The sequence below is a fragment of the Aythya fuligula genome, chromosome 16 (assembly GCF_009819795.1).
Source record: "Aythya fuligula isolate bAytFul2 chromosome 16, bAytFul2.pri, whole genome shotgun sequence".
Classification (NCBI taxonomy): Eukaryota; Metazoa; Chordata; class Aves; order Anseriformes; family Anatidae; genus Aythya; species Aythya fuligula.
Genome location: NC_045574.1, coordinates 15,448,414 through 15,469,775, shown reverse-complemented (window position 1 = coordinate 15,469,775; position 21,362 = coordinate 15,448,414). Strand labels below are relative to the sequence as shown.

Sequence of the window (21,362 nt, the reverse complement as noted above, 5' to 3'; positions counted from 1 at the left end):
TGTGTCCCCGCTGCTGGCACTGCAACGTGCGTGCCCTCCTGCCCTATGGACCATGACAGCCGTTCCCTAATTCCTTCAGTTCATCATCCAGAAGGATGAGGCTGTGCCTGGGGAGCCCAGGGCAGCAGCGGGGTCCCACTCTTTGCCCTCAGGCTCCCTCCCAGGCCGAGCTCCCCCTGCAGCACCGTGCATCCCCCTGGGCCCGGGGCTGCAGCTCTGGCCGGTCGGCTCCGGGAGCTCGGCTGCCCCCAGCTGCCTCCCCCTCTCCCCAGCATTTCTGATTAGAGAGGCACTGGAGAGTTTGCCCTTGTCCCTGACCTCCAGAGGGAGGCAATCAGAAAGGGAGTTTGGATGGGAGATAACTCATCAGGGAAGCTGTCTGCTCTGCAGAGCATCAAATCAGCTGAGAAATAACAACTGTACCACTAAAATTAGCTGAACATTTGCAGCAGGAGCTGAGGGCCTGCTAGAGCAAAAGCGACAGGGACACCGGGCTCAGTCCCACAGGCGAGGCGGAGGGACAGCTCTCTGCATACGCCACGGTTCCACATTTGCCAGCAGCAATTTTCAGGCCCTTGAACGTCAGCGTTTCTGTGGGAGCTCCTGGTGCTGGAGCAGGGATAAATTATCGCGCAGAGGCAGGGGCTGAGCCGGGCATCTAGGCAGCCACAGCAGAGCTAGGTGGGGCTGTGCCTAAATAGAAGGAGAATCCCATGAGGACCAGGCACTGCATCCTCCATTTGAATCGCCGGGACGAGGAGGTCCCTGACTGAACTTTCTACCCATCTGGCATTAGCATGCATGTAAAACACTGGGCTCTGCTGCCGCTCAGTGGAGATGGATGTCTCTCCCTCCCACCGCAGCGCCAGGTCCCAGTGCTGCTTTGCCATCACCACAACCCCCCCCTGCCCCAGCAGGCTTCCTCCATACCGTATTTGCCATCTATTTAGGAAGACTTAAACGTCACCCCTTCCCGTGGGATAGAAAAAAAAAAAATGCTTGGAATTCCTGCACCTTTGATTTTGTTAACGAAATGAGGTGGGAGGCTGAAGCTCCTGGCCAGAGGAGGGTGCGGGGGTCCGGGCTGCTCTGCCCCGCTGCCGTGGTTCCCCGGGTGTCTGGTTGCAGCCCCGCTTCCCGTGTGAGCCCCGCTTCTGCTGGGCTCGCCGCCCCGAGGAGGGGCCCGAACAATTGAATTTCTGTCTGCTTTATGACCCCACTTGTAAGTGCTGTGACCCCTGCTGGGGTCATGGCCCTGGTTTGGGAACCGCTGCACTGGGACGAGTCGCTTAGACCAAACAGGATGGGTGATTAGCTGGAGGAACCAACCCCAACGTGAGAGGTGGACTCTCCACCCTCTTAATGTCTCCCAATTAAGACCAGATGTCTTCCTGGAAGATGTTTTAGGCTGCTGGGCTGCAGGAGAACCTGGGTGAAGCTCCCTGCCTGGTGCTATAGAGCAGGTCGGACTCCGTGGTCTCTTAACGGCCTTGAAGAAATCTTTACATTAAAATTGAAATTGCCTCCTCTTTTCTCCAAATAACCCAAACATGGTCTTTAGAAACACTGTAAGATTGCTGCTGGCAGGGACTAATTGGAACAGCAGGGGCCCACAACAGCCAGGTACCTTCCGTGGGTGCTGAGTTCTGGATATAGGGTTTTAACTTCAGGTACCCAAGTTTAAAAAATTTACCCTTAGCTCTTTCTCATCTGTAAAATACACATTTCCCACAAAGGTTCAGGGGATTTAATTCATTGCTATTTGTAAAAATGTTTTCAATTCCCTAGATAAAATATGTCACAAAAGTGCAAAGTATTATTAACAGTAATTGATTGTCATTGTGGGAAAAAGTGACCTGCCCTTACAAAAGATTAATGGATTCTTCAGGTTACTGGTGCGATGGTAATTAACAATGCAAACAGAGCAGAAGAGGCCTTACTTTCTCATTTGATTCATTCGTAGCTTCCTTCTTCTCAGATTCCAAGGAGGAGCAGAGAGGAGTTTTGGGGCAGGGGGGCTGAACCTGGCCCTTTTTGCTCGGCCGCCCTCCAAAGCGTGTTTGCAGGGCAGATGCTGCACGGGGCAGGGCAGGGCTGGGAGCAGCACCCCATTGCTGCCCCTACCCCAGCTCTCTGAGCTGTGCAGGGTGAGGGGGGACAGTGCCGGCTGCACCCCGGCCCTCGGGCTCTCAGGCAGGCCATGCAGCCCTCTCTTTGTTTCTCCAGATTGCAGAGACCTATGCCTTTCTCCCGAGAGAAGCTGTGACCAGGTTCCTGATGAGCTGCACCGAGTGCCAGAAGAGGATGCATTTCAACTCCAACGGACTGGAGCCCAAAGGTAAAGGCAACGGGATTGCACTAACAGAGCGGGCAGCATCCCCTACCAGACATCACTGGAGAGCTGTCAGTGGCTGCCCCACTCATGGGATGTGTCTGTATGAAACGTTTTTCCCAAACCATGCTATTTTCAGTGCACTTTTGCAGCAAGTGCTAAAGAATTGTTTAAAACTCGTTTTGTCTATCTCTGCTTATGCACTGTTTTCAGCAGAGGGAGTGGGAAGGGGCTGCTCAGCCCCGCTTTCCTTCCAAGCAGGCGATTCCTCTTCTGGGTCCACCTTCCCCAGGGCAACTGTACAAAGCTTGGGTCGAAACCTCTGCAGAGAGGTCTGCAATCAGCTCGTGACTGTATGTGGGTGGAAGCGTAGATCTCTGAGAAAACTTGAGCTAAAGTTTTTCCTTCAAACTATTAATTTGGTAATGAAAGACACTGAATATGTCTGAATAACTGAAGTTTCTGATAAAGAGGGAATTTGCAGTAATTAATAGATATGCACGTCATGATCCCATTTTGGATAACAGAAAGCGTTTTGGTAATCAAAGTTATATTATGCCTGTGTATACAACCAATTAGCATGGCAACTGTGGTAGTTAGCTCATTACGATTCTTTTGTAAACTGAGCCAATCTGCAGCTCTGAGGCCTAAAAGCTATAAGCAGTACGTAAGATGGGATCAAGTTTTCTTCTAGAGTAAACGGTTAAAGCTGATGTTTTTATGTTTTTGTTTTTGTTTTTTTTTTTTTGAATTGTGAACTTGTTTTCCTCATCAAGTGCAAAACATCAAACTGACTCTGAGAGGTTTCACCCAACAAAATTATAAAAAAATATAAGCAAACTGCAGAGAATTAGAATATTCCAAAACTCTTAAGGCAAATAGAATCATCTGGCAGCTCCTATCAAGCAGATGAGCAGAGTTAAATGAACACAGGATCCAACAATAGGAACTTTCTAGTATTAAATACCAATTTCCAACTGTTTACTACTAGGAACAGACCTACAGACAGCCCGGAGGTTCCGTTTAAGTGGATTATGTGTGCCACTTATCCATAGCTAGTTACTGAAATGCTTTGTGCTTGCTTTATATTTTTTAGAAACTCTCACAAATAATCCTACGTGACATTTATTAGCCCCAGCTCCATCCCTGCAGCCCTTGCCCATCCTGCCTGCCAAGGGCCCGATCCCTCCTTCAGATCAGGTCAAGAGAAATTGTGGCCTTTGGCCTCTGTGGGTGCAAGCCCGACCTTTACACCGGCCGCACTGCATCTGCCACACGTTGTGCCCCTTGTGCTGCCCCTCATGCTGCAGCTGCACCAGGAATTTGGGGCCAGGTCCCCTTTCCAGGGGCTGCTGGTGGCAGGGTCCTGCCCCATGTGCCCTGCGTGCCTCCCCTCGAGCCGTGGCACCATCCAGGCTCAGTGGCAGCACATGAAGGCGAGATGCTGGGTGTCCTCCCCAGGGTGGTCCTGGCTGCAGAAACCCTGAATGGAGCTGAGATCTGCTGCCCTGAGCAAAGCAGAGCAAAATGACTGCCATGAGGTTTTCCCCCTTACTAATTCTCTCGAAAATAAGCCCAAGAGGAAGAGAACACCCATCAGAAGTCCTGCTCCTTATCCAGCAGGAATGGAAGGACAGAAATACCTTTCTGCTCTGAGTAGTACCTAAATAGTGACTAAGTACCTGTGAAAACACATAGAGTAGATTAGATAAGGTAACTTTTACTGGGGAAGAGTGTCTGATTTCACTAATGCATATTCAACAATTCATCTGGAGCAAATCACCAAAAAAAATGCTGGGGTTGTAGAAAAATTATTTAGGTGTATTCACATGCATAAACACACACAGACACACATATGTAAACTCTAACTCAGTAAGATAGAAGCATTGGAGTCATTCCTATCTATTCCTACTTCTCTTGTCCATTAAACAAGCCTCAGCACACTTCATTTGTAATCAGAAAAATCCCTAATTAAACATATCTAACATTGAACCCTGCAGGGCACCCACGTAATTCATGGAAGCAAAATTATCTTGCTCATGGGAAGCTTTGAACAACACCATACTTTTACCCTGTTATTAAATTAGGGCTAATTCCAGTGGAATTATACGAGTCCAGAATTAGGATTGAAACCATTTTACTTTAAACCGTTCTGCCTGTTTCATCTGTATTTCCAACACATGGGGCACGTGGTAGTTAACTTTTACAAAAGGAGCTAAGTGATTCCAGCGTACCCCTTTTGTGACATAAGATTTGAGGATTGTTCCTGTGGAGTCCTCCAGGCCCTTTAAAACAAAGGTTTTCTTTATTTCCAGTTAGCTTTAAAACAAATAAACAAATACAAGTTTTTTAGGCTCCAGCTCTTCCTGTCGCAGTCGCCCAAATTACAGGACATTTGTTGCTGCTGAAGGGATGATTCCAGGGGTACACCGGGATGGTTTGAGGCAGATCTAAGTGCCAAGGTTCATCTCCCTTCTCCTGCTCTCACCTGGGGGTGCTGAGCTGCCTCTGATGGGCCTCGCTCAGCACAGCAGCTCTGAGCTCTGATGGGCAAGATGCAGGAGAGCAGCGTGCTGGCCTCGCCTCTTTCAGGCCTGGGCTTCAAGGAGAGAGCAGCCCCATCTGTGTTATTCTTAGCAAAGCTTTCCTAAACTCATCCCGGTGACCCCAGCCCAGCTGTGTAGGAGGCAGGTTTTGTTCCTGGGAGCTTTTTTTGCTTTTACTGCAGAACCAGCCTGCGGGAAGCACCCCTTGTGCTGGGATTTCGCGTCTTTTTATCACAAGATAACGTCCTTGCACAGTAGAAAAATGGCTTATTTTGCATGCTTGATGTATACATAGAACTGCTCCTAATTAATCCGTAGGTCGAAGCATGACAGGGAGCAGTGATATACAGCCATGAGAAAAGAGGAGAGGAATTAGTTTACAAGATCCCCAAGTTTACAACATTCCTAAAAGCTTTGCACCTTCATATGCGAGCGAGTGATGGCCTGAGTAACTGCGGCCATCTGTCCTGCGTGCCGAGGCAAGAACGCTTCAGATGCCCAGGACTGAATTAGCAGGACCTGGAAAGAAAACACCACATTTCCACGGCGCATTTCCTAGGCTCTGGATGTGGAAGATTTGCAAAAACTTTGCAATGTTTAACTCAGTTACAGACAGTATGTTTTTGGGTCAGGTAATTTCTTAGTCAGTCACGATAGATGTGAAATTTCCAGAGGTGTGAAGCGTCTTCAGGTCCACTGAGTTCCACGGGGATTTTGTGATATTCAGCATTTCTGAGAGTCAGGCCCATTACGTTTGGGTTGATGGATTTTCTAAGCTGCTGTAAAACATTTTGTGAAGGCTGTTTGTTAAAGGGGCTGTGTCAAAGGTGCCTGTGAAACTGGTGACCCCAGAAAATGCAAGCCAGGCAGTGGGATTCAGAGACGGGAATGGAAACCTCCCACCATCAGTTCACCTTCAGCTCCTGGAAATCCTTCTTCGTTGTTGCTTAAGCTCGCTTTCCCGTGGATGGCTGCACATCCCTTCTGAGTGCCCGGGAAGGTTGGGTCAGTTCTTCACACTTGCATATCCCTGTGCTGAAGGCAAAGAAATCTTTATTTTTTGCCAGCAGTCTTTCCTGTGGGAAATGGCAACTTTCCTCTTGAACAAACACACTGCATGAGCATGTAAATGTAGTGGTAGAATAAATAATTGTAGCAGTCTCCAAGTCCTGTGCAGGGAGCTCCACAGTGATGACGACAGAGCTGACAAATCTTTGTGAATTCAGAAAAATCACTGAGGATTTGCTTTACTGGGACTTGCCTAGTCTGGCTGGAAAAAGTGATCTGCAGGAGCAGTCTGAATCAAGAGTGATCTCCAGAGCTCAGTATGATGCAGCCAGAGGAATCAACAGGAACAATTTAAGTTGAAGATTTTTTAAAATTAAGTTTGTGTTTTAATGAGGGTGTTAAAAATAATCTTCATCACCAGATAGCGATACTTAATAAGTTGCCTTAATGTTAACTCCTACCTGAGGGAATCCCGGCAAAATTGGCAAGACTTTGCAATGCTAAAGCAAGCTGCAAATATATTTGTGTTCATCAACCTCTGCATAAATCCCATTTGCATGGAAGTGCTTCTGAGACTTCAGCAAGACTCAGTTTCTTCCTATTACATTTTAGCTTGGTAGGCTGCAAAATTATATATTGTGTGTAGTCTTTTTCCACAGGTGACAGCAATGCTTTTTTTTTTTTTTCTTTTTCCAAAACAACATCTGTTCTGTAATTATCCTCTTGGTGGGGTCGTATTCTTATAGGAACCTTAGCTCAGCGGGCACCAGCTCTAGTTAGGGATCCTAAGTGCTTCAAATACATATGTTTAATGATTATGAGAACGCATCGCAGGTTTGCGCTCCCACATCTAAACTGAGTTTTCCCTCTGTTCTTCAGAGAGCGAACCACCTTCCTCTTTGGTTTCTGGGATCATTGACTACAACATGCCGCTCACCTCTACTTATCTGAAGCAAATGAAGCTGCGGGTGATGAATTCGCAGGAACAGGTGAGTTCCTGCCTCAGAGCAGCGCGCGGCGCACAGCGGGTTTCTGCCCATGTGGAGGGGCAGAGGGGGCGGCTGGTGCTTTTCGGGGGATTTTTGGAGGATGCTTTTGGATATGTCCGGTTTGTCCAGGCGGGGATGGCTTTGGGGAAGTACAGCAAGTGTTGCTGCATGGCAGTGGGGAGGGCAGCCTGCCTTGAAGCTTTTGGCTGTGAAAAAGCAAACAGCTGCATCAGTCCTGTCAGCGGGGAGGAGCTGAGGTGTACTTGGTGCACTTATTGTTTGTAGCAATCTGCTTGATCTTTGGACTTACGGTTCTTCCAAAAAGTTGTCTTAAAAATAAATATAGTGCATAGGAATTTGTTTCTCTACCCCTTCCTATTTGCCTGGGAGCTTTAGCAGATGGGCTCCGAAACCCTGCCAATGCTTCAGTCGCTCTGGTCAGCAGCTTGGTGAGGCTCAGCTCCGCTCTTGTGTCGCAGTGGGAGAGGGCTCAGTTGGTTGATGAGAGTATTAGGCCACTGGATTTTGATTTGGGACTGGATGGGGCAGGCTGCCACAGGATTATATGCCCAGGCTACGCAATTTTCTGAAGTTCTGCAGCTGCAGAATTAGCTACGGGAACCTCTGTGCACCATGGAAACAGTCTATAAAAAGAAAAGCATGTTTTACTCGCTCCCCACAAACCAGCACTGGAAGCCAGTGCTGGATCTTCTTTCCAGCACACTGAAACCTAAATCTGATCTCCTGCATTATTGCCAGTTTGCAGTAATGAAAGAGTTTGCATTGTGCCGGGGAGGGAAACATTGCTGATAGCTCGAACCGTGAAGTTGTGCCCCGTGGATATTTGTTTATCTAATAGCAACCTAAGGGGATGCTGGTAAGAGAATCCAGTGCCAGAGTATGAAATGCCAGACGTGGGTTTGCTGTCGGGAGCTGAAGGGACAGACACAGAGCTCCTCCGTCGTTTCAGCGGTGAAACCTTGCCTGAGAACAAATCGATGTCTGACAGGAAGCACTGCTGTGTTTCAGAATTTTTCCTTTGCCTGTGCTGGATGCCCAAGTGGGTTGAGGGCTTTGTTTGCAGCAGGCTGAGCTGCACGTCGGAGCTGCGCAGGGCCGGGCCAGAGGCAGAACTCTGGACAGCTCCAGCCTGGACTGCGGGATGAGGCTGCGGGGTTTGGGATGCAGGACGAGGGACAGGGCTGCGGGGTTTGAGATGCAGGATAGGGGACAGGCTGCGGTAGGTGCCGCTGCAGGGACCCGTTTGGCCATCCAGGATCGAGGGCTGCCATTTCCTTTGGCTCATGCAGAGCTGTTGCTGGGTTTTGGTGCAAATCCCAGCAGAGCGGTGTGACTGCAGCCCCCGCCGATGCACGTGCCATTAACTGCCAACCTTTTCTCCACCAAGGTTAAGGACTTAGTGGGCTGTGGAGGCTAACCGTGTTTTTCAGCATTTGAGGTGGTTCCTTCAAGTTAAGCTTGATGTATACGTAAAGGACAGTCTGACAGGTTTGTTTATTTACCACTCACACGTTTTCTACTGATAGGGCAATTCCTCTTGGCTCCAAAGCGCTGTTCAAGAGAAGCGTGTTGTGAAGCTTAACTAAACTCCTGTGCCAGTTTCTGCAGGCAGAAAGCAGGACTTGCAGTTTGATCTTATTTCTCTAACAGGAAATCTCCTGGAAGCTAGCAGACAGAATCTTGAGTTTTGAAGCTGCATGTTTAGGGATGCGTGTTTCGAGAACTTTGGTTTGTTTTGGTAACTCAGAGTTTTGAGAAGTGTGTGCCCTGAATTTTGCTGTAGGAGTTTGCACTGGCTCTATCACTATACAGACAGATACGATGTACTGCTAACAAGAATGCTCCCTGAGCTGGGGGACTGCTGGGGGACAGGCTGCTGCCCCCCTCTTCCCAGCAAGGCAGCTTTAGGGTTAGGGAGCTGCAGCTACAGTGGTTTCAGGTGTTTGCAAACTGCAAAAGTCCTTTAAAGGCAGGAGTTATTCTGACGTGGCTACTAATGTAAAAACAAGTTGAAAATGCTCCCTGCTTTTTAAGTTTGTTTGCACTACACAAATATACATGGTATGGTTTTTATATCTCAGAATTTACAAAAAGATATTGGTTCCTCTATCTCAGCTTTGCTGCCTTGCCACCTTGCCGCCTTGCACTACGCTAACATTTGATGGTATTAATAGAAATAAATTAAGCAACCGACTTGTGTTCTACTTGGCTTTTGCCAAAAGCAATTATTTGTATGCAGCAGCACCAGGAGGAACTTGCTTCACTAGGGGTAACAATGAATGAATTTATGCCAAAGTGGCCTTTTAACTTCATTATTCAGGAAAAAAAATGTGCATGTAACTGTAATTTATTACTGCCGTTAAGCACATCAGTATTAGGGCAACAGTGTCTCCACGAGGAAGCACAGCCAGAAGAACCTTAGAGAAAGCATTTTATCTATGCTTAGGGACAAAAAAAAAAAAAAAAAAAAAAAAAAAAAGAACAGTAAAGTAAGGAGTTCTTTCCATGGCTGTTCATACAATGAGGAGTTCCTGCAGAATTTACAGAACAAGAAGGCAAATTACTATCCTGCATGGAAGTATGCAGAGAACAAAAGTCAAATAATTTTCTCACATCAGTGAAGATCAATATATTTTGAGTCAGTACATTTATTCTGGCATGCCTGACCCATGCAGCTTATATTGGGTTCAGTAGAACATGCAGGAGCTCCTGGGCTGTGCACCCTCCTTCACTCCAATTTTATAGCAATTCTCCTGTGTGAGAAAAATCGGGCCCTTACCCTTGCCACATAGTGCAGAATTTGCCATATTTCAGGGTATCTGCTGAGGTATTAAAGCCTCCTCTGAACTTCTGACCTTTTCAGTCTAGCAGCAAAAAGGAATGAAAAGAGGATATTTGATATTTATCTATAATGATCCTTCCACCTCATTTTCAAACGATAAATATTAGCATTTTTAAATGATTGCTTATTTGAGTTTATTGCAGTCATTTTCCAGACAATCTTTTCTATCTCATTCAAACTCATCCTTGGATTTATTTTCCATGCCACACCGTTCAGCATGATTTCCACTGAGGCCTCGTGCACAGCGGCTGGTGGAATATGACCACTGTAGGAGAACAAACCCCAGCACTGAAATGCCAAGCTCCCTCTGCTTGGAGATGCTGGTGCTACCTTGGCAGATTCGGTCTGGGCTGAGTAACCGGGTTTAAATGATACAGAAACATTTTCAAAGGTTGCTTCAATGACTGCTGACAGAAGGTCACACAATCAGTGAATGGCAGGAGCTGCTCGTGGATGTGAAATAACACAAGCTTTTTTCTTGTTGCTATGGCTTTGCTACACGGACTTGTAAGTGCTTGAGAGGGAGAGGGCCTTGTCCTGCACCCTCACACACTCCACCCGCCCATTAACAGCACGGTGAGGCTGGGGTGACAGTGCAAGGATGTGAAGTGCTTTGCAAAATAAGAACTCGGTTTCAATAAATATTTTATTGAAATATTTTTTTATTGAAATATTTTAACCAAAGCAAAAGGGTGAGCCTGGAAGGGGGGGGGGGCAGAGGGCTCAGGTCCCCCCAGTGCACAGCGAGCTGACATCTCATGGTGGTTAGGGTCCAGCCTTGCTGCAGGACCTGGGAGATCACACAGCCTCGTGGCCAGGGGGGCTGTCAGCAGCGTGAGGCCCTTTGCCTTCCACTCTGCTTCCTCCCTGGTCCACCGCTGTTGTGCTTGCTCACTTGGGTGTCTCAGAAGGCTCCGGTATTACCAGAACAGCAGAGATGCATCTTGCCCTGGCACCGTGCTTGCTTCCTTGCTGCTTCAGGTCCATCTCCGTGCTAATGCTGGGGATGCAGAACTGGCTCACTGGAGGCTGCTGGGGCAGGGAGGAGCGCACGGCTGGAGCGGAGGGCTCGTGGCTGTGTGACGGTGCTGGCCAGCCACGGCTCAGGGCCGTCCTATGACCGGTGCAGGGTTGGTCTAGCAAATGTCCTGGGGCAGATTTCTGAAATCTGACAGCATTGTGGTGATTAACGCAGGTCTGAGTCTCTCAGTTCATTAGTGAGAATCGTAGACATCTCTTTTCGCGTGGTCCAGAAGACCAGAGCCAGGTCTGGCAGATCTGTGCGAGGTCCAGGTACCAGGATTTAGCTGTTTGGGTGCGCTGTGAACAGTTGTGAAGAAATGCTGTGCGTTCATTGATGTGCGGAGAAAGCAGAAGCGTGCAGTAAGTATTCCTGTTCGGTGCTTGGAAGGAAGCGGGATGATGTGTTTGCATCACATGAGAATGATAAGGTACTTCCTAGTCCATTAGTAATTAGAGAGGGTGTTAAACATCTCCAGGAATAAATATCTCTAAATCAACATGACAAGATAACTTGCATTCAAGAGTCTTTTCCTCAGCTTGCGAAGATCGGTGTTTCCTGACATTCATTTTTAAGACACTTTGGAGCTCTAGCAAAATCCCCTCGGATTTTCCCCTGGAGAAAGGGGCATATTAGCCCTACGTGGAGCGTGGCACTGGGACCAGTGGTGATGCTGGGAAGGACAGGAGAGCTGCGGCACCGGGTGCATGGCCTGGCAGGGAGAGCTTTCCGTGACCCTTGGGTGAACAGACAGGGACAGGGACAGGGACAGCAAGAGGAGGCTGCGTCACCCCAGTTCGGCTTGCTAAGACCAAGACTGCGATGCCACATCCAGGTCTAGGGGCTGTTTTTGAGAGGCCACTGAGAAGCTGCTGAGGGAGCAAAGTGACACCAGGGCTGCCCTGCGGCTCGGCTGGCAGCGAGGGGCTGCAGGAGCTGCGTCTGCCTGACCAGGCAAGGAGCTGTAGGGGTAATTTGATTGCAGGCTCTGAGTACCTTGAAGTCAAACAAACTTAATAAGGAAATAGCGTAGACATAACAAGGAAAAAGGCTTAAGGGCTGAACTTAGGAAAACTCAAAAATAAAGGGCACATTCTTAGCGCAGAGAGAATGAACATTCACTGAAACAAGCTCGCAGGGAAGAGATGGGTTCTCCAAATGTGTATCTCCCAATCCAAACGCCTTCCCCTTCTAGAAGATACTGTTTTGCTGGATGCAAAATACCGAGTTTGGTATAGACATGACTCTGAAATACAGATTTAATTTATGCAATAAAGCCTTGCTGGTAGATCTGCATCAGCAAAAAAAGCCCTCTAGTGGAGATGCAGCTTCTACTGGCAGCAGTGGGCTTTGGCCGATAAATTTAAATTTTGCCCTAAATGACAGACTTTGTCCAGGCAGAAGCAGGGGAGGCGGGCCCAGCCATCATAACAGCATTCCGTACATTTGCTGCTTCCCTTCACCCTCTTAACTGACAAAGACAGTTTAGCAAAACTTTTATCCTTGGCCTTAATGGCTCATGAGATGCGGGAGGTCAGATGATCAAACCATTTAGCCTGGTCTCAAACTTCTGTGAATGGCTTGCTTTCAGTGAAGGTCAGCTCATTTTTGTTATTGGAATTAACCATGACGTTCCCAGCTGGTAAAAACATGTGACGTTTATTTCCAGCTGTGTGGATCCTACAGTATTTTTCCCGGTGTAGCTGCATTACAGGTAAGCTTTCTAGATGCTCAATGCAAACAATACAATTTGAGAGCAGACCCTGGGCTGGCTGGGGTAAATTCGGCCACCGCAGTTCCCATCTTCCGCACGCGGTGTGACGCCAAGGCCCCGACTCTTGGCAGTTACAAGGAAAATCACGTAATTTTCTGTAAGAAAGGAGGTGTTAAATCAAGCGGCACTGCCAGATTCTGGCGATGCTCGCCACGGTTTGTCCTCCTGCACTGCCCCCAGGCGTGTTTAGCGGCTGCGTGCTGCTGCTCCCCTTCCCTCGCTGGCAGTTTTGTGTTGGAGGAGTGGTGCTGGACCCTTGGCCATGCAGCTCCGGGGCTGCTTGGTCCCCCCGGTGCCCCCGCCGGTTCCCTGCCTCTGCACCAGGCCTGGCCATGGCCTGGGCCCCGCTGGCTGAGCAGCCTGAGGCAGCCTCGCTGCCATAGCCTGTTTCTGGGAATACTGAGTGAATAGGGCCAGAAATCACATCCTCTTTCTTGAATTCAACGTTTCTTCCAAGTACATTCATGTTTTGTGAGGAAGATGCTGCCCGCTCACTGTGTGGCAACAAGCATCACGGGCAGCTCCTCCAGCAGAACCAGAGACCAGGTTTTGGTTCAGATCCTGCAAAGGGGGCTCTGAGGCATTTCCACGGGGGCACCGTGCCAAGCCCACGTAGGGTTACAAGAGCATTCAGTGTGTGTCCCACGGATCTGGTTCAGATCTGGTTTGGGTTTCCCACAGCCGTGAGAGGTCGCGCCGGGGGCTCTGCGTCGCCTCGCAAAGCCGGTTGCTGACGTGCTGCGTGTTGACTTTGATCGAGTCACACAAATGGCTGCTTCTTAATTGCCTTCTCCCTCTAAAAGGGGGCTAATACCTTAGAGAGACTTCTGAGGTCTCGCTCGCTAATAAAGCTCTTCGAGAGCTCGGATGGCAACTACTTTGAGAGCGTGAACTGTTATTAATGATTTCCGTTATTATAGAAGATGAAGCTGTGTGGTTCAGCTTTGTAACCTTGAATCATGCACTTGCTTGTGTTTCTGCTCCTGTTAAACCTGCACAGGCAGGCTCGCACCTTGCTTGGTTGCACAGGCTCTTAAGTCCCCCATCATGAGGCTTGCCTGCACAAAATGAGCGTGTGCATCTCTGAGGAGCCAGAGGACTCACAAAGATGGATGCTGAAAAAACAGCGTGGCTTGAGGATGGCTGGGAATGGGGTTAGTGTCGATTGTGTTTCAGTCGATTCAGTTCTGGTTGGGGTGTCTAAGAGGTAAGCTGTGAGGGTCGGTCTCAATTTTTAGCACAATGCAGACATCCCTGCTGGTGCCGTGTGTTCATGCTTTGACAAACAGCGTTAGGGGAGAGTGGATCACGCTTGGCTGCTGGTACCCCGGCCCTTCAGACACTCGGTTCCCTGTATTCTGCAGAAAGCAAATTCCATCCACAGAAACTACTCCTTTCTTGCCTCTTTATTTGGCAGTGATTGGTGTACTCCCTGAAGTATGCTGTATTTCCTCTCTATCTCTTGGTCTTGGCCCCTCAGGGAAAAAAAAAAAAAAAAAAAAAAAAAAAAAAGGCAGTTTTATTCATGCATACGCCAGATGCTAACAACTGTTACTCCTACAGAAGGAGCCACCAAGAAGTGGGAATACAGCCCTCAGCCCACAACAAATCTGGTCTATAATAAAGTTTCCCAAAGCTTTACTCTCCTTTTTTTTTTTCCCGGCTCTGCTCTGGGTGCCAGATAATTTAAAATACAGCGTTGATAAAAGTTGTGTCTCCTCCTGCCACCTGACTGTGGCCCTCCTTCAGCTGCTCTCTGCTTTTACAGCCCTGCCCCTCTTGCCCCGCTCTCCTTACAGGCCTCACTCGTGGCAGATTTGCATTTTTGATGCGTATTATCTCTTAGTGTGTGATGCTCACGGAGCATCAAACGCAGGAGGGCCCGTTTGTTATCTAACCTACTTTCCAGAGGCACAAGAACATCAAGTGACTTGCACAAGGTCGCCCATGAGTCAGTGACTCCTCTGGCATGATAGCCGGATCCTGCATAGTGCAGTCCTTGCTCTCACCACTAGATCCCCGTGCCCACGCTCATCAGCAATGTAACTCCTACAGTTTTCGAAAGGTGGTTGACTCCTGGACCTGGCAGCAGCCCCGGTGCTGCCTATGGAGCCTTGCCTGGGGAAAAGATGGCAGATTAGTACCTTAAGGCATTATTATCTGGAATTGGGATAAGCTGTGCAATGCGTGGGCAGTCAGGGACTCGGGGCATGGTTCTTGTCAAGACCTCGAGCTCAGGCTGTGGTGGCATTGGCAGTGACCTGCCCGGGCAAGCGCTGCCTGACAGGGAGCCCAAGTTTTCCGCACGGGTAGGTCTGTGTCCATGAGAAAGGGTTTGCAGGGATCAGAAGTAATGAACACACAGAGAGGGAAGGAAGCGACTTATAAATAATATATTTGATGTGTATTATATATATAATATAATAACAGTAGTACTGGTTTATTATGTGTGTTTGTTTTTTTTTTTAAACTTAATCCCGTAAGGCACTTACCCCTGTTCTTGACAACCTGATAAATTATTATTACCGATTCTGTATCTAATTGCCAGTTATTTCCCCCCAGATAGTTTGAATCAGAAAAATGCCCACCAGCAGGCAACTCCACATGCTGCCCTCTGGAGCTCTCCCAGCTCCTCCTGGAGGCATCCCCGCTTCCGCCGGTGAGCCCCACTTCTGCCAGCCTCGTGACCCCGAGTGCTGGCACAAACAATCGCATTTCTGTCGGGCTCATGACCCCACTTGTAGCGGCGGTGACCCCATTTGGGGTCAGGACCTCCAGCCTGCATGGGGAAAGGCTCCTGCCCGGCAGCTCTCGTGGAATTGCGTTTCCACCCTCGCTCCCTGTGTGGACGCGTCTGCTCGGCACTAAGTTTGCCGATGCGAAATTTAGGTTAATCCGTTTCCAAAGTGGATTAACCTAGCCCACACAAAGGCACTTAGTATAAAATAAGAGTGTCCACATGGGGAGGCAGCACGGAATGGTGACTGGGCTTTAAACTCGCACCCTTGCTGTTTTGTGCTCCTCTGCACGACAGCGCAGCCGCCTCGGTCCCGCGAGGACCTCCGCTCCCCAACAGCTTTGTGCCGGTCCAGCTCGAAGCCGAAGGGAGTGCAAGGAATAAACAAAGCCCGGCAATGGGAAGGGGTTAAAAGCCCGCTCCGCCGAAGTCCACGCGTCTCCCGTTCACCTTAAATGGTCACGATTTTATTTTAGCTCCAGGGAGGAGCAGCAGCCATCGAGCTGGAAGGAGCGCGGGGCAGGCCCGGGCTGGGGGCTGCAGCTGCTGCCCCCCTGTCCGCCACCTCCCGTGGGACCCCAGGGGATCCCCAGGGGACCCCCAGGGCCCCGTTTTCACCCTCCAGCCCCCGGCCCAGAGCTGGAGGGGCCGGAGTCCAGCCGTGCCCCGTGCGCCTCCCGGCCCGGTGGTGCGGGTCGTGCCTGGCACCCCCCGGGCGGGCCCGGTACCGGGGGGGTTACGGCGGGGGCAGGCTCCGCTCGGCTCGTCTGGTGGGAATTTCCCCCGAGTCGTTACCGGAGGGCAGAGGGACCCGGACCCGGGCCATTGGTGCCCACCGGGACACCCCCGGGCAGCCGGGGGGCAGCGGCCGCCGCCACCGGGGCGCAGCCTGGACGGGGCGGCCGGGCACCGCTCGCTGCTCGCGGCACCCCCGGGGCTCCGGGCACCGTGCCCCGGGCAGGGGGCTGCCGGGGGGGCTGCCCCAGGAGCGGCTGTAACGCTTCGAGGCGGCCACGGGGGCGCGGAGCGGGGCCCCCGTCCGCTCCCCCCCCGGTGCGGCCGGAACAAAAGGATTCGCCGGGGGCTGCAGGAGGGGGCTTGGGCACCGTGCGCCCACCGGGCTGCCGGCAACGAGACGGGGGGGGTCCGGCCTCGAGCCCCCGGGCACGGCCGAGGGTGACCCCAGCTCCCCGGGGTCCCGGCGCGGACAAACCCCGGGGCTGAGCCGAGCGGCCCCGGTCGGGGTGCGGGTCCCCGGGGCCGTGCGGTGCCGAGCGGGGCGCACCCCCCCGGGGGCCGTGCCGTGCGGTACCGAGCAGGGTGCAGCCCCCCCGGCTGTGCCGTGCCGAGCCGTGCCGTGCCGTGCCGAGCCGTGCATTCTCGCGGCTCTCCAGCAGGCGCCCGGCCCTGGACATTGTCTCTTCCTCCCGGAGGAAGGGCCCTCCCCGGCCCTCCACAATGTGCTCTTCCAGGCGCGGCTCCCCGCGCCCCCCGCCCGGTGCGCCGCCCCCCGCGGCCCCGCTCCCCTTCCCCCGCCGCCTCCGCCCCCTCCTCCCGCGGCCGCCGGGGCCCCCGCTCTCTCTCCCACCCCCCCCCCCCCCCAACCTCCTCTACTCCTCGCCTCCCCGTCCAACCTCCCCCCCCCCCCACCCCCCCCACACCCCCCGCCCGCCCCCCCGGGAGCCGGGAGTGACGCGCTCCGCAGCGCCGGCCCCTCTCCCCGGGCAGCAGCTGGCTGTCAGCCTCTCCGGAGCGCCGCCAGCCCGGGCCCCCTCCCTCCGTCCCTCCGTCCCTCCCCGCCCCGAGCACCGAGCCGCGCCGCCGGGCTGGCGCAGGCCGGCAGGGCCCCGGCCCCGCTCCAGGTAGGCGCCCCCCCCGAACCTTTTCCCGGACCCCCCCCCCCCCCCCCTTTCCTCCCCGGACCCCCTCCCACCCCCCCTTCCCCTCTCTTTTTCCCCTCGGGGGGATGCGCGGGGGCTGCGGGCGGCGGCGGGGGGCGGGCGGGGCGGGGGCGGGGGCCCGGCGGCGGGGCCGTTCCCCAACTCCGGGGCCGGGAGGAGGAGGAGGAGGTGGTGGAAGAGGAGGAGGAGGAGGAGGAGGAGGAGGAGGAGGAGGAGGAGGAGGCCGGGGGGAGCGGCCGCGCCGCCCCGCTTCCCCGGGAAGTTGCGGCTCGGCGGGGCTGCGAGGAAGGGTTAAGGTTAGCGCGTCCTTCCCCGCGCTCCCCCTTCCCCGGAAGAGCACAAAAGCCCAGAAGAAAGTGGGAGGAGGCGGCGGTGGGAGCGCTCCGGCCCCATTAATTCCCGGGCACCGGCCCCGCGCCGCCGCCGCCATCGCCGCGCCGCTCCCCCGGCCCCGGCCCCGGCCCCGGCCCCGGCCCCGGGCGGGGATTGTGCTGGAAATAGCCTCCTCCTCCCTCGAGGTAAAGCCCTACTTACGTGTCAATCCCCGCCGCACGCCGAGCCCCGGCTGCCGGAGGCTTTGCGCCGCGATCCGTCCCCGCTTCCCCGCGGGCGAGGCCCGGCCGGGAGCGAGGAGCTCGGGTCCCGACGGCGGCTCCGCGCCCCTCGGTGTCCCCCGTCCCCGCCGGGCTCCGGCCGTGGCTGCCCCGGCTGCGCGGAGGACAGCGGTGCCCTTTCGTTCCCGGCAGGGTCCTGGCGAGGAGGAAGCGCCGAGGGGGTCCCCAGGAGCGGGGCGCGTCCGAGGGGGCGAGCACCGGGACCCCCGCGCCGGGAGACGGCTGCTCGGGGCAGGGACAGGGGCAGAGCACGGGCAGGGGCAGAGCACGGGCAGGGGCAGGACAGGGGCAGGGGCAGGACAGGGGCAGAGCCGTCGTCGTGCCCGGCTCCCTCTCCTCGCACCGACCCCGGCGTTCAGCACCTCCCCGCTGAACAGCAGGAGCGCGGCACGGCCCGGCCCGACCCGCGGGGGCAGCCGGGGAAGGGGCAACCGCAGCCCTCGCCCCCTGCCCGGGCAGCATCCTGCCCCTCGGTGACCGCGGGGCCTCTCCTCGGGGTGATTTTCCCAGAAGGAGGACTCCGAAGGGGGAGGGGGAGAGGTAGCGATCCTCCCTTCCCCTTCCATTTGTTGTTCCACGTTGAGGCTCCCCCGTTTTTGGGAAGTAACAAACACTCATTGTTGCCGTGTCCCGTACAAATCAGCAGAAATTGCCCTCGGTGAGGACGCCCGGAACCTGACAAAGAGCGCCCGGGGTATTTTGTTTGGCGCGTGGATGGCGCACACGAGTGGGCAGCGCGGTCACGGATCGCTGCCGCCACGGCCGAGCGTGCTCGGCTGCGCTTCGGGGCTCCTCGGGCTCCCCGAAGCAACGACCACTACAGCAATTGTGGCTGCGGTACCAATCTTTGCCCCGGAGTGGTTTATCTTCCATTAGTAAGCCTTTCTCTGCGCTGAACTGGTTAAGTTAGGGTCAAATCTGGTTCAATACCTTCTTGGCATGCTCGGAGGGCCGGGTTTAAACAGTTGCTGAGACGGAGATGAGGCCACCTTCCTGATAGCTGCCGCGTGGGCTGGCGCTGGGAGCTGCGTGCCCCAGCGGGTCGTGGCTGGCACCGAGGTGGGGTGCTGATGGGCCTGGCGGTCACCCGTCACCTTTTGTTGCCTCTAAAAACACCTCTGCTGCTGGTGGGAAGCTGAGCGAGGCTGCCTGCCGAGGGGTTGCGTGGCACACGGCCTCGGTTCCTGCTCCACGGAAGGAAATCCGACCGGGACAGGAGGCTGCGGCTTGAAAGGACGTGTTTTAAAATGAAAGGCCTTGAAAAGAGAAAACAAACTATCCTCAGAGCCGGAGCCTGGAATATTTAGCGTAAGGCACGGCGTGCAAAGGACTGGAGAGACGCTTGCAGGGCAGTCCCCGAGAAACTGAGCCAGGCTGTAAAATAAGCAGGTTACCGATAGCCTTGCATTTATTTACGAGATACGGTTAGAAGAGCAGCTCCCCCCTGCCCTGCTCAGCCCGCGCTACGGGAGGTTGTTCTCCAAGAAGGAGAGCTGCTGGTGGAGAATCGCTGTCTAGCAATTAAAGCGTCGCAGTCCGGAGGTCTCGCTCCTGCTCCCGGCCCTGCCACCAGCCTGCTGCCTTCTTGCACGACCGGTGCTGCTGTCGGGACCCCGGGATTCTGGCTCGATAACGGGAGGAATACTTCCCCAACGCAGAGGAAAGTTGAGAGCCTCAGCAGATGAGTGCACACACGGTGCTTGAAGATTCGTGAATGAAAAGTGGGACAGAAACGCCGAGCGTTCGCTCTGCACATGCGAGTGTCTGCCTTTGCCAGTTGGAAAACATTGGCTGCGAGTGTCTGTAAAGCAGCTGTGAATATTGGACTGTAGATAAGGAGAGGAGCAGGGATGTTGTTTTTCCAAACCCTGCGCGGTGCCTGGAGTCCTGCTCCGATGTTTGGGTGTGGCTTGTGAACGCACCAGCAGGATCCGACTTCCCCTTTCAAAAGAGGAGCTGCACGCACACTGCCTGACCCTTGATCGCTCGGTCCCTTGAACGTTGGAAACAAAGCGATGGGACTTTACAGCGGGGTGAGAAGATCTCTCCGGAGAGCTGGGCAAAGCAGGAAGGAGGAGGGCAGCGGCCACAATGCTCGGGTTTGAGGAGGGACTGCGGGCCGGCGGAGCAGGGCAGGCGCTATCGCTCCCCTCCGTGCCACGGGTGGCGTGGAGCTGGGGACGAGGCGGCCAGTCCTGAGACAGGCGCTGGTAATGGATTGTGTTCTGTTTTCTAATGAAAGTTTCATTTGAAGTTTGTTTACAGGAAAGAAGAAATTAGCAGAGAGAATTCTCCTGAGAACCCAGAGAGGAAAAAGAATGAGCTGCCTGACTCGCAAGCCAAAAGAGGGTGGAAGGGTAGATTAGATTTACCGTATTGCTCCGAGTTGTAGCTGTTGCTACTGTTCAGAAACGCTTCCTTGTTTGCCTGGACAGCCGAGCCCGCTGTGAGTCTGTGCTCAGCCGGGTTTCTGGCGTTTGGAGAAAATTCGGAGCTGCCCACCCAGCCAGGTGTTTTGATCCCATGGCAGGGTGCTTTGGTGCCGGGAAGCTGTGCCGCAGCCCCGGGTCTGGCTGGCGGCTGCAGGGCAGTGCTGGGAGTCACTGCTGGCACGGGTGGGCAGCAGAGGAGGTCGCAAAGCCTGGGTGTCCAACCCTGATGGGTGTCGTGAGGACAGAGCGTGCTGGAGGCCGCCAGTGGCCCTGCTGGCAGTGATGAGGTGGGCGCAGGGGCACGGAGGGTGCCACAGCCACAGCTGGAGCTGCTGGGTTGTGCAGCAGAGCAGCTCCCTGGGCTGCAGCCCTGCTCTGTTCAGGGAAGAGGCACAGAGGCCCAAGGAGCTCCCAGGGCACCATCGCTTGGTGCCAAGCAGAGGGGTTCCTCCAACAGCTCATGCCCCCAGCTCGGGCTGCTCACTGCTGGGACCCCGTCAAGGTGCTTGCTGCAGCATCACCGGCAGTATTAGCTGAGCTTGCTTGGGGTCTGCTCTGCTCCTGGACCCGTGCACTGCCCGGGAGGTTTATCCCGTTTGCGTTTTGGATGGTGCTGAAAAGCAGGCGGCCTTGGCTGAAAGCAGAGGGTGACACTGGGGACACGGGGATGGGATGGCCGGGCAGGGTCCCGCATCCACAACATGCTCCCTGCTGGTGGCTGGAGCGTGGACCTGAGAACATGCGGCCGCCTTGTTTGTCTTGAGTCATTTATAGCTTATCAGTTTCTGGTTTGATACCCAGGGCATTTCTAATAATAGGCTAATGTTACTGCACCTCGAGAGAATTGTACACGTTTGTACAGCACTTTACATAGCATGTGCATGCGAGGCATCTTCATGGCTCTGATTTTCTGACTCGTGTGATGCCTCCAGGGCTACGTTTGGGTGCTGAGGCTGGGCGTCCTGTGCAGTGCGAGCCCTGCGGAGTTACTCCTGAGCCAGGCACTGTCCGAAAAACCTTCTGGTCTCTCCCAGGGCTCCTCACCCTCCAGCTGCCAGGTGTTTGGCTGTGGGCAGCGAGGACCTTGGCATTTGTGTTTGTCTCTTAAGCTCTGACAGTAATCTTGGGTAAGCCTTGTGCAGAAG

General features: G+C 53.6%; 1 protein-coding gene across 4 annotated transcripts in view; it reads left to right on the top strand.

The window, feature by feature from the left end:
* The window catches only part of NOL4L (nucleolar protein 4 like), a 54,765-nt gene that overhangs the window by 17,701 nt on the left and 15,702 nt on the right, over positions 1 to 21,362 (top strand). The window contains exons 3-4 of one of the 4 annotated variants that reach the window (XM_032198393.1): positions 2,227 to 2,338; positions 6,766 to 6,875. In XM_032198393.1, coding sequence (XP_032054284.1) covers positions 2,227 to 2,338; positions 6,766 to 6,875 — 222 coding nt within the window. Of the gene's footprint in view, positions 1 to 2,226; positions 2,339 to 6,765; positions 6,876 to 17,088; positions 17,133 to 17,657; positions 17,690 to 19,797; positions 19,996 to 21,362 lie in introns of those variants that run through there. The other 3 variants (XM_032198398.1, XM_032198394.1, XM_032198396.1) reach the window with 3 other exon arrangements.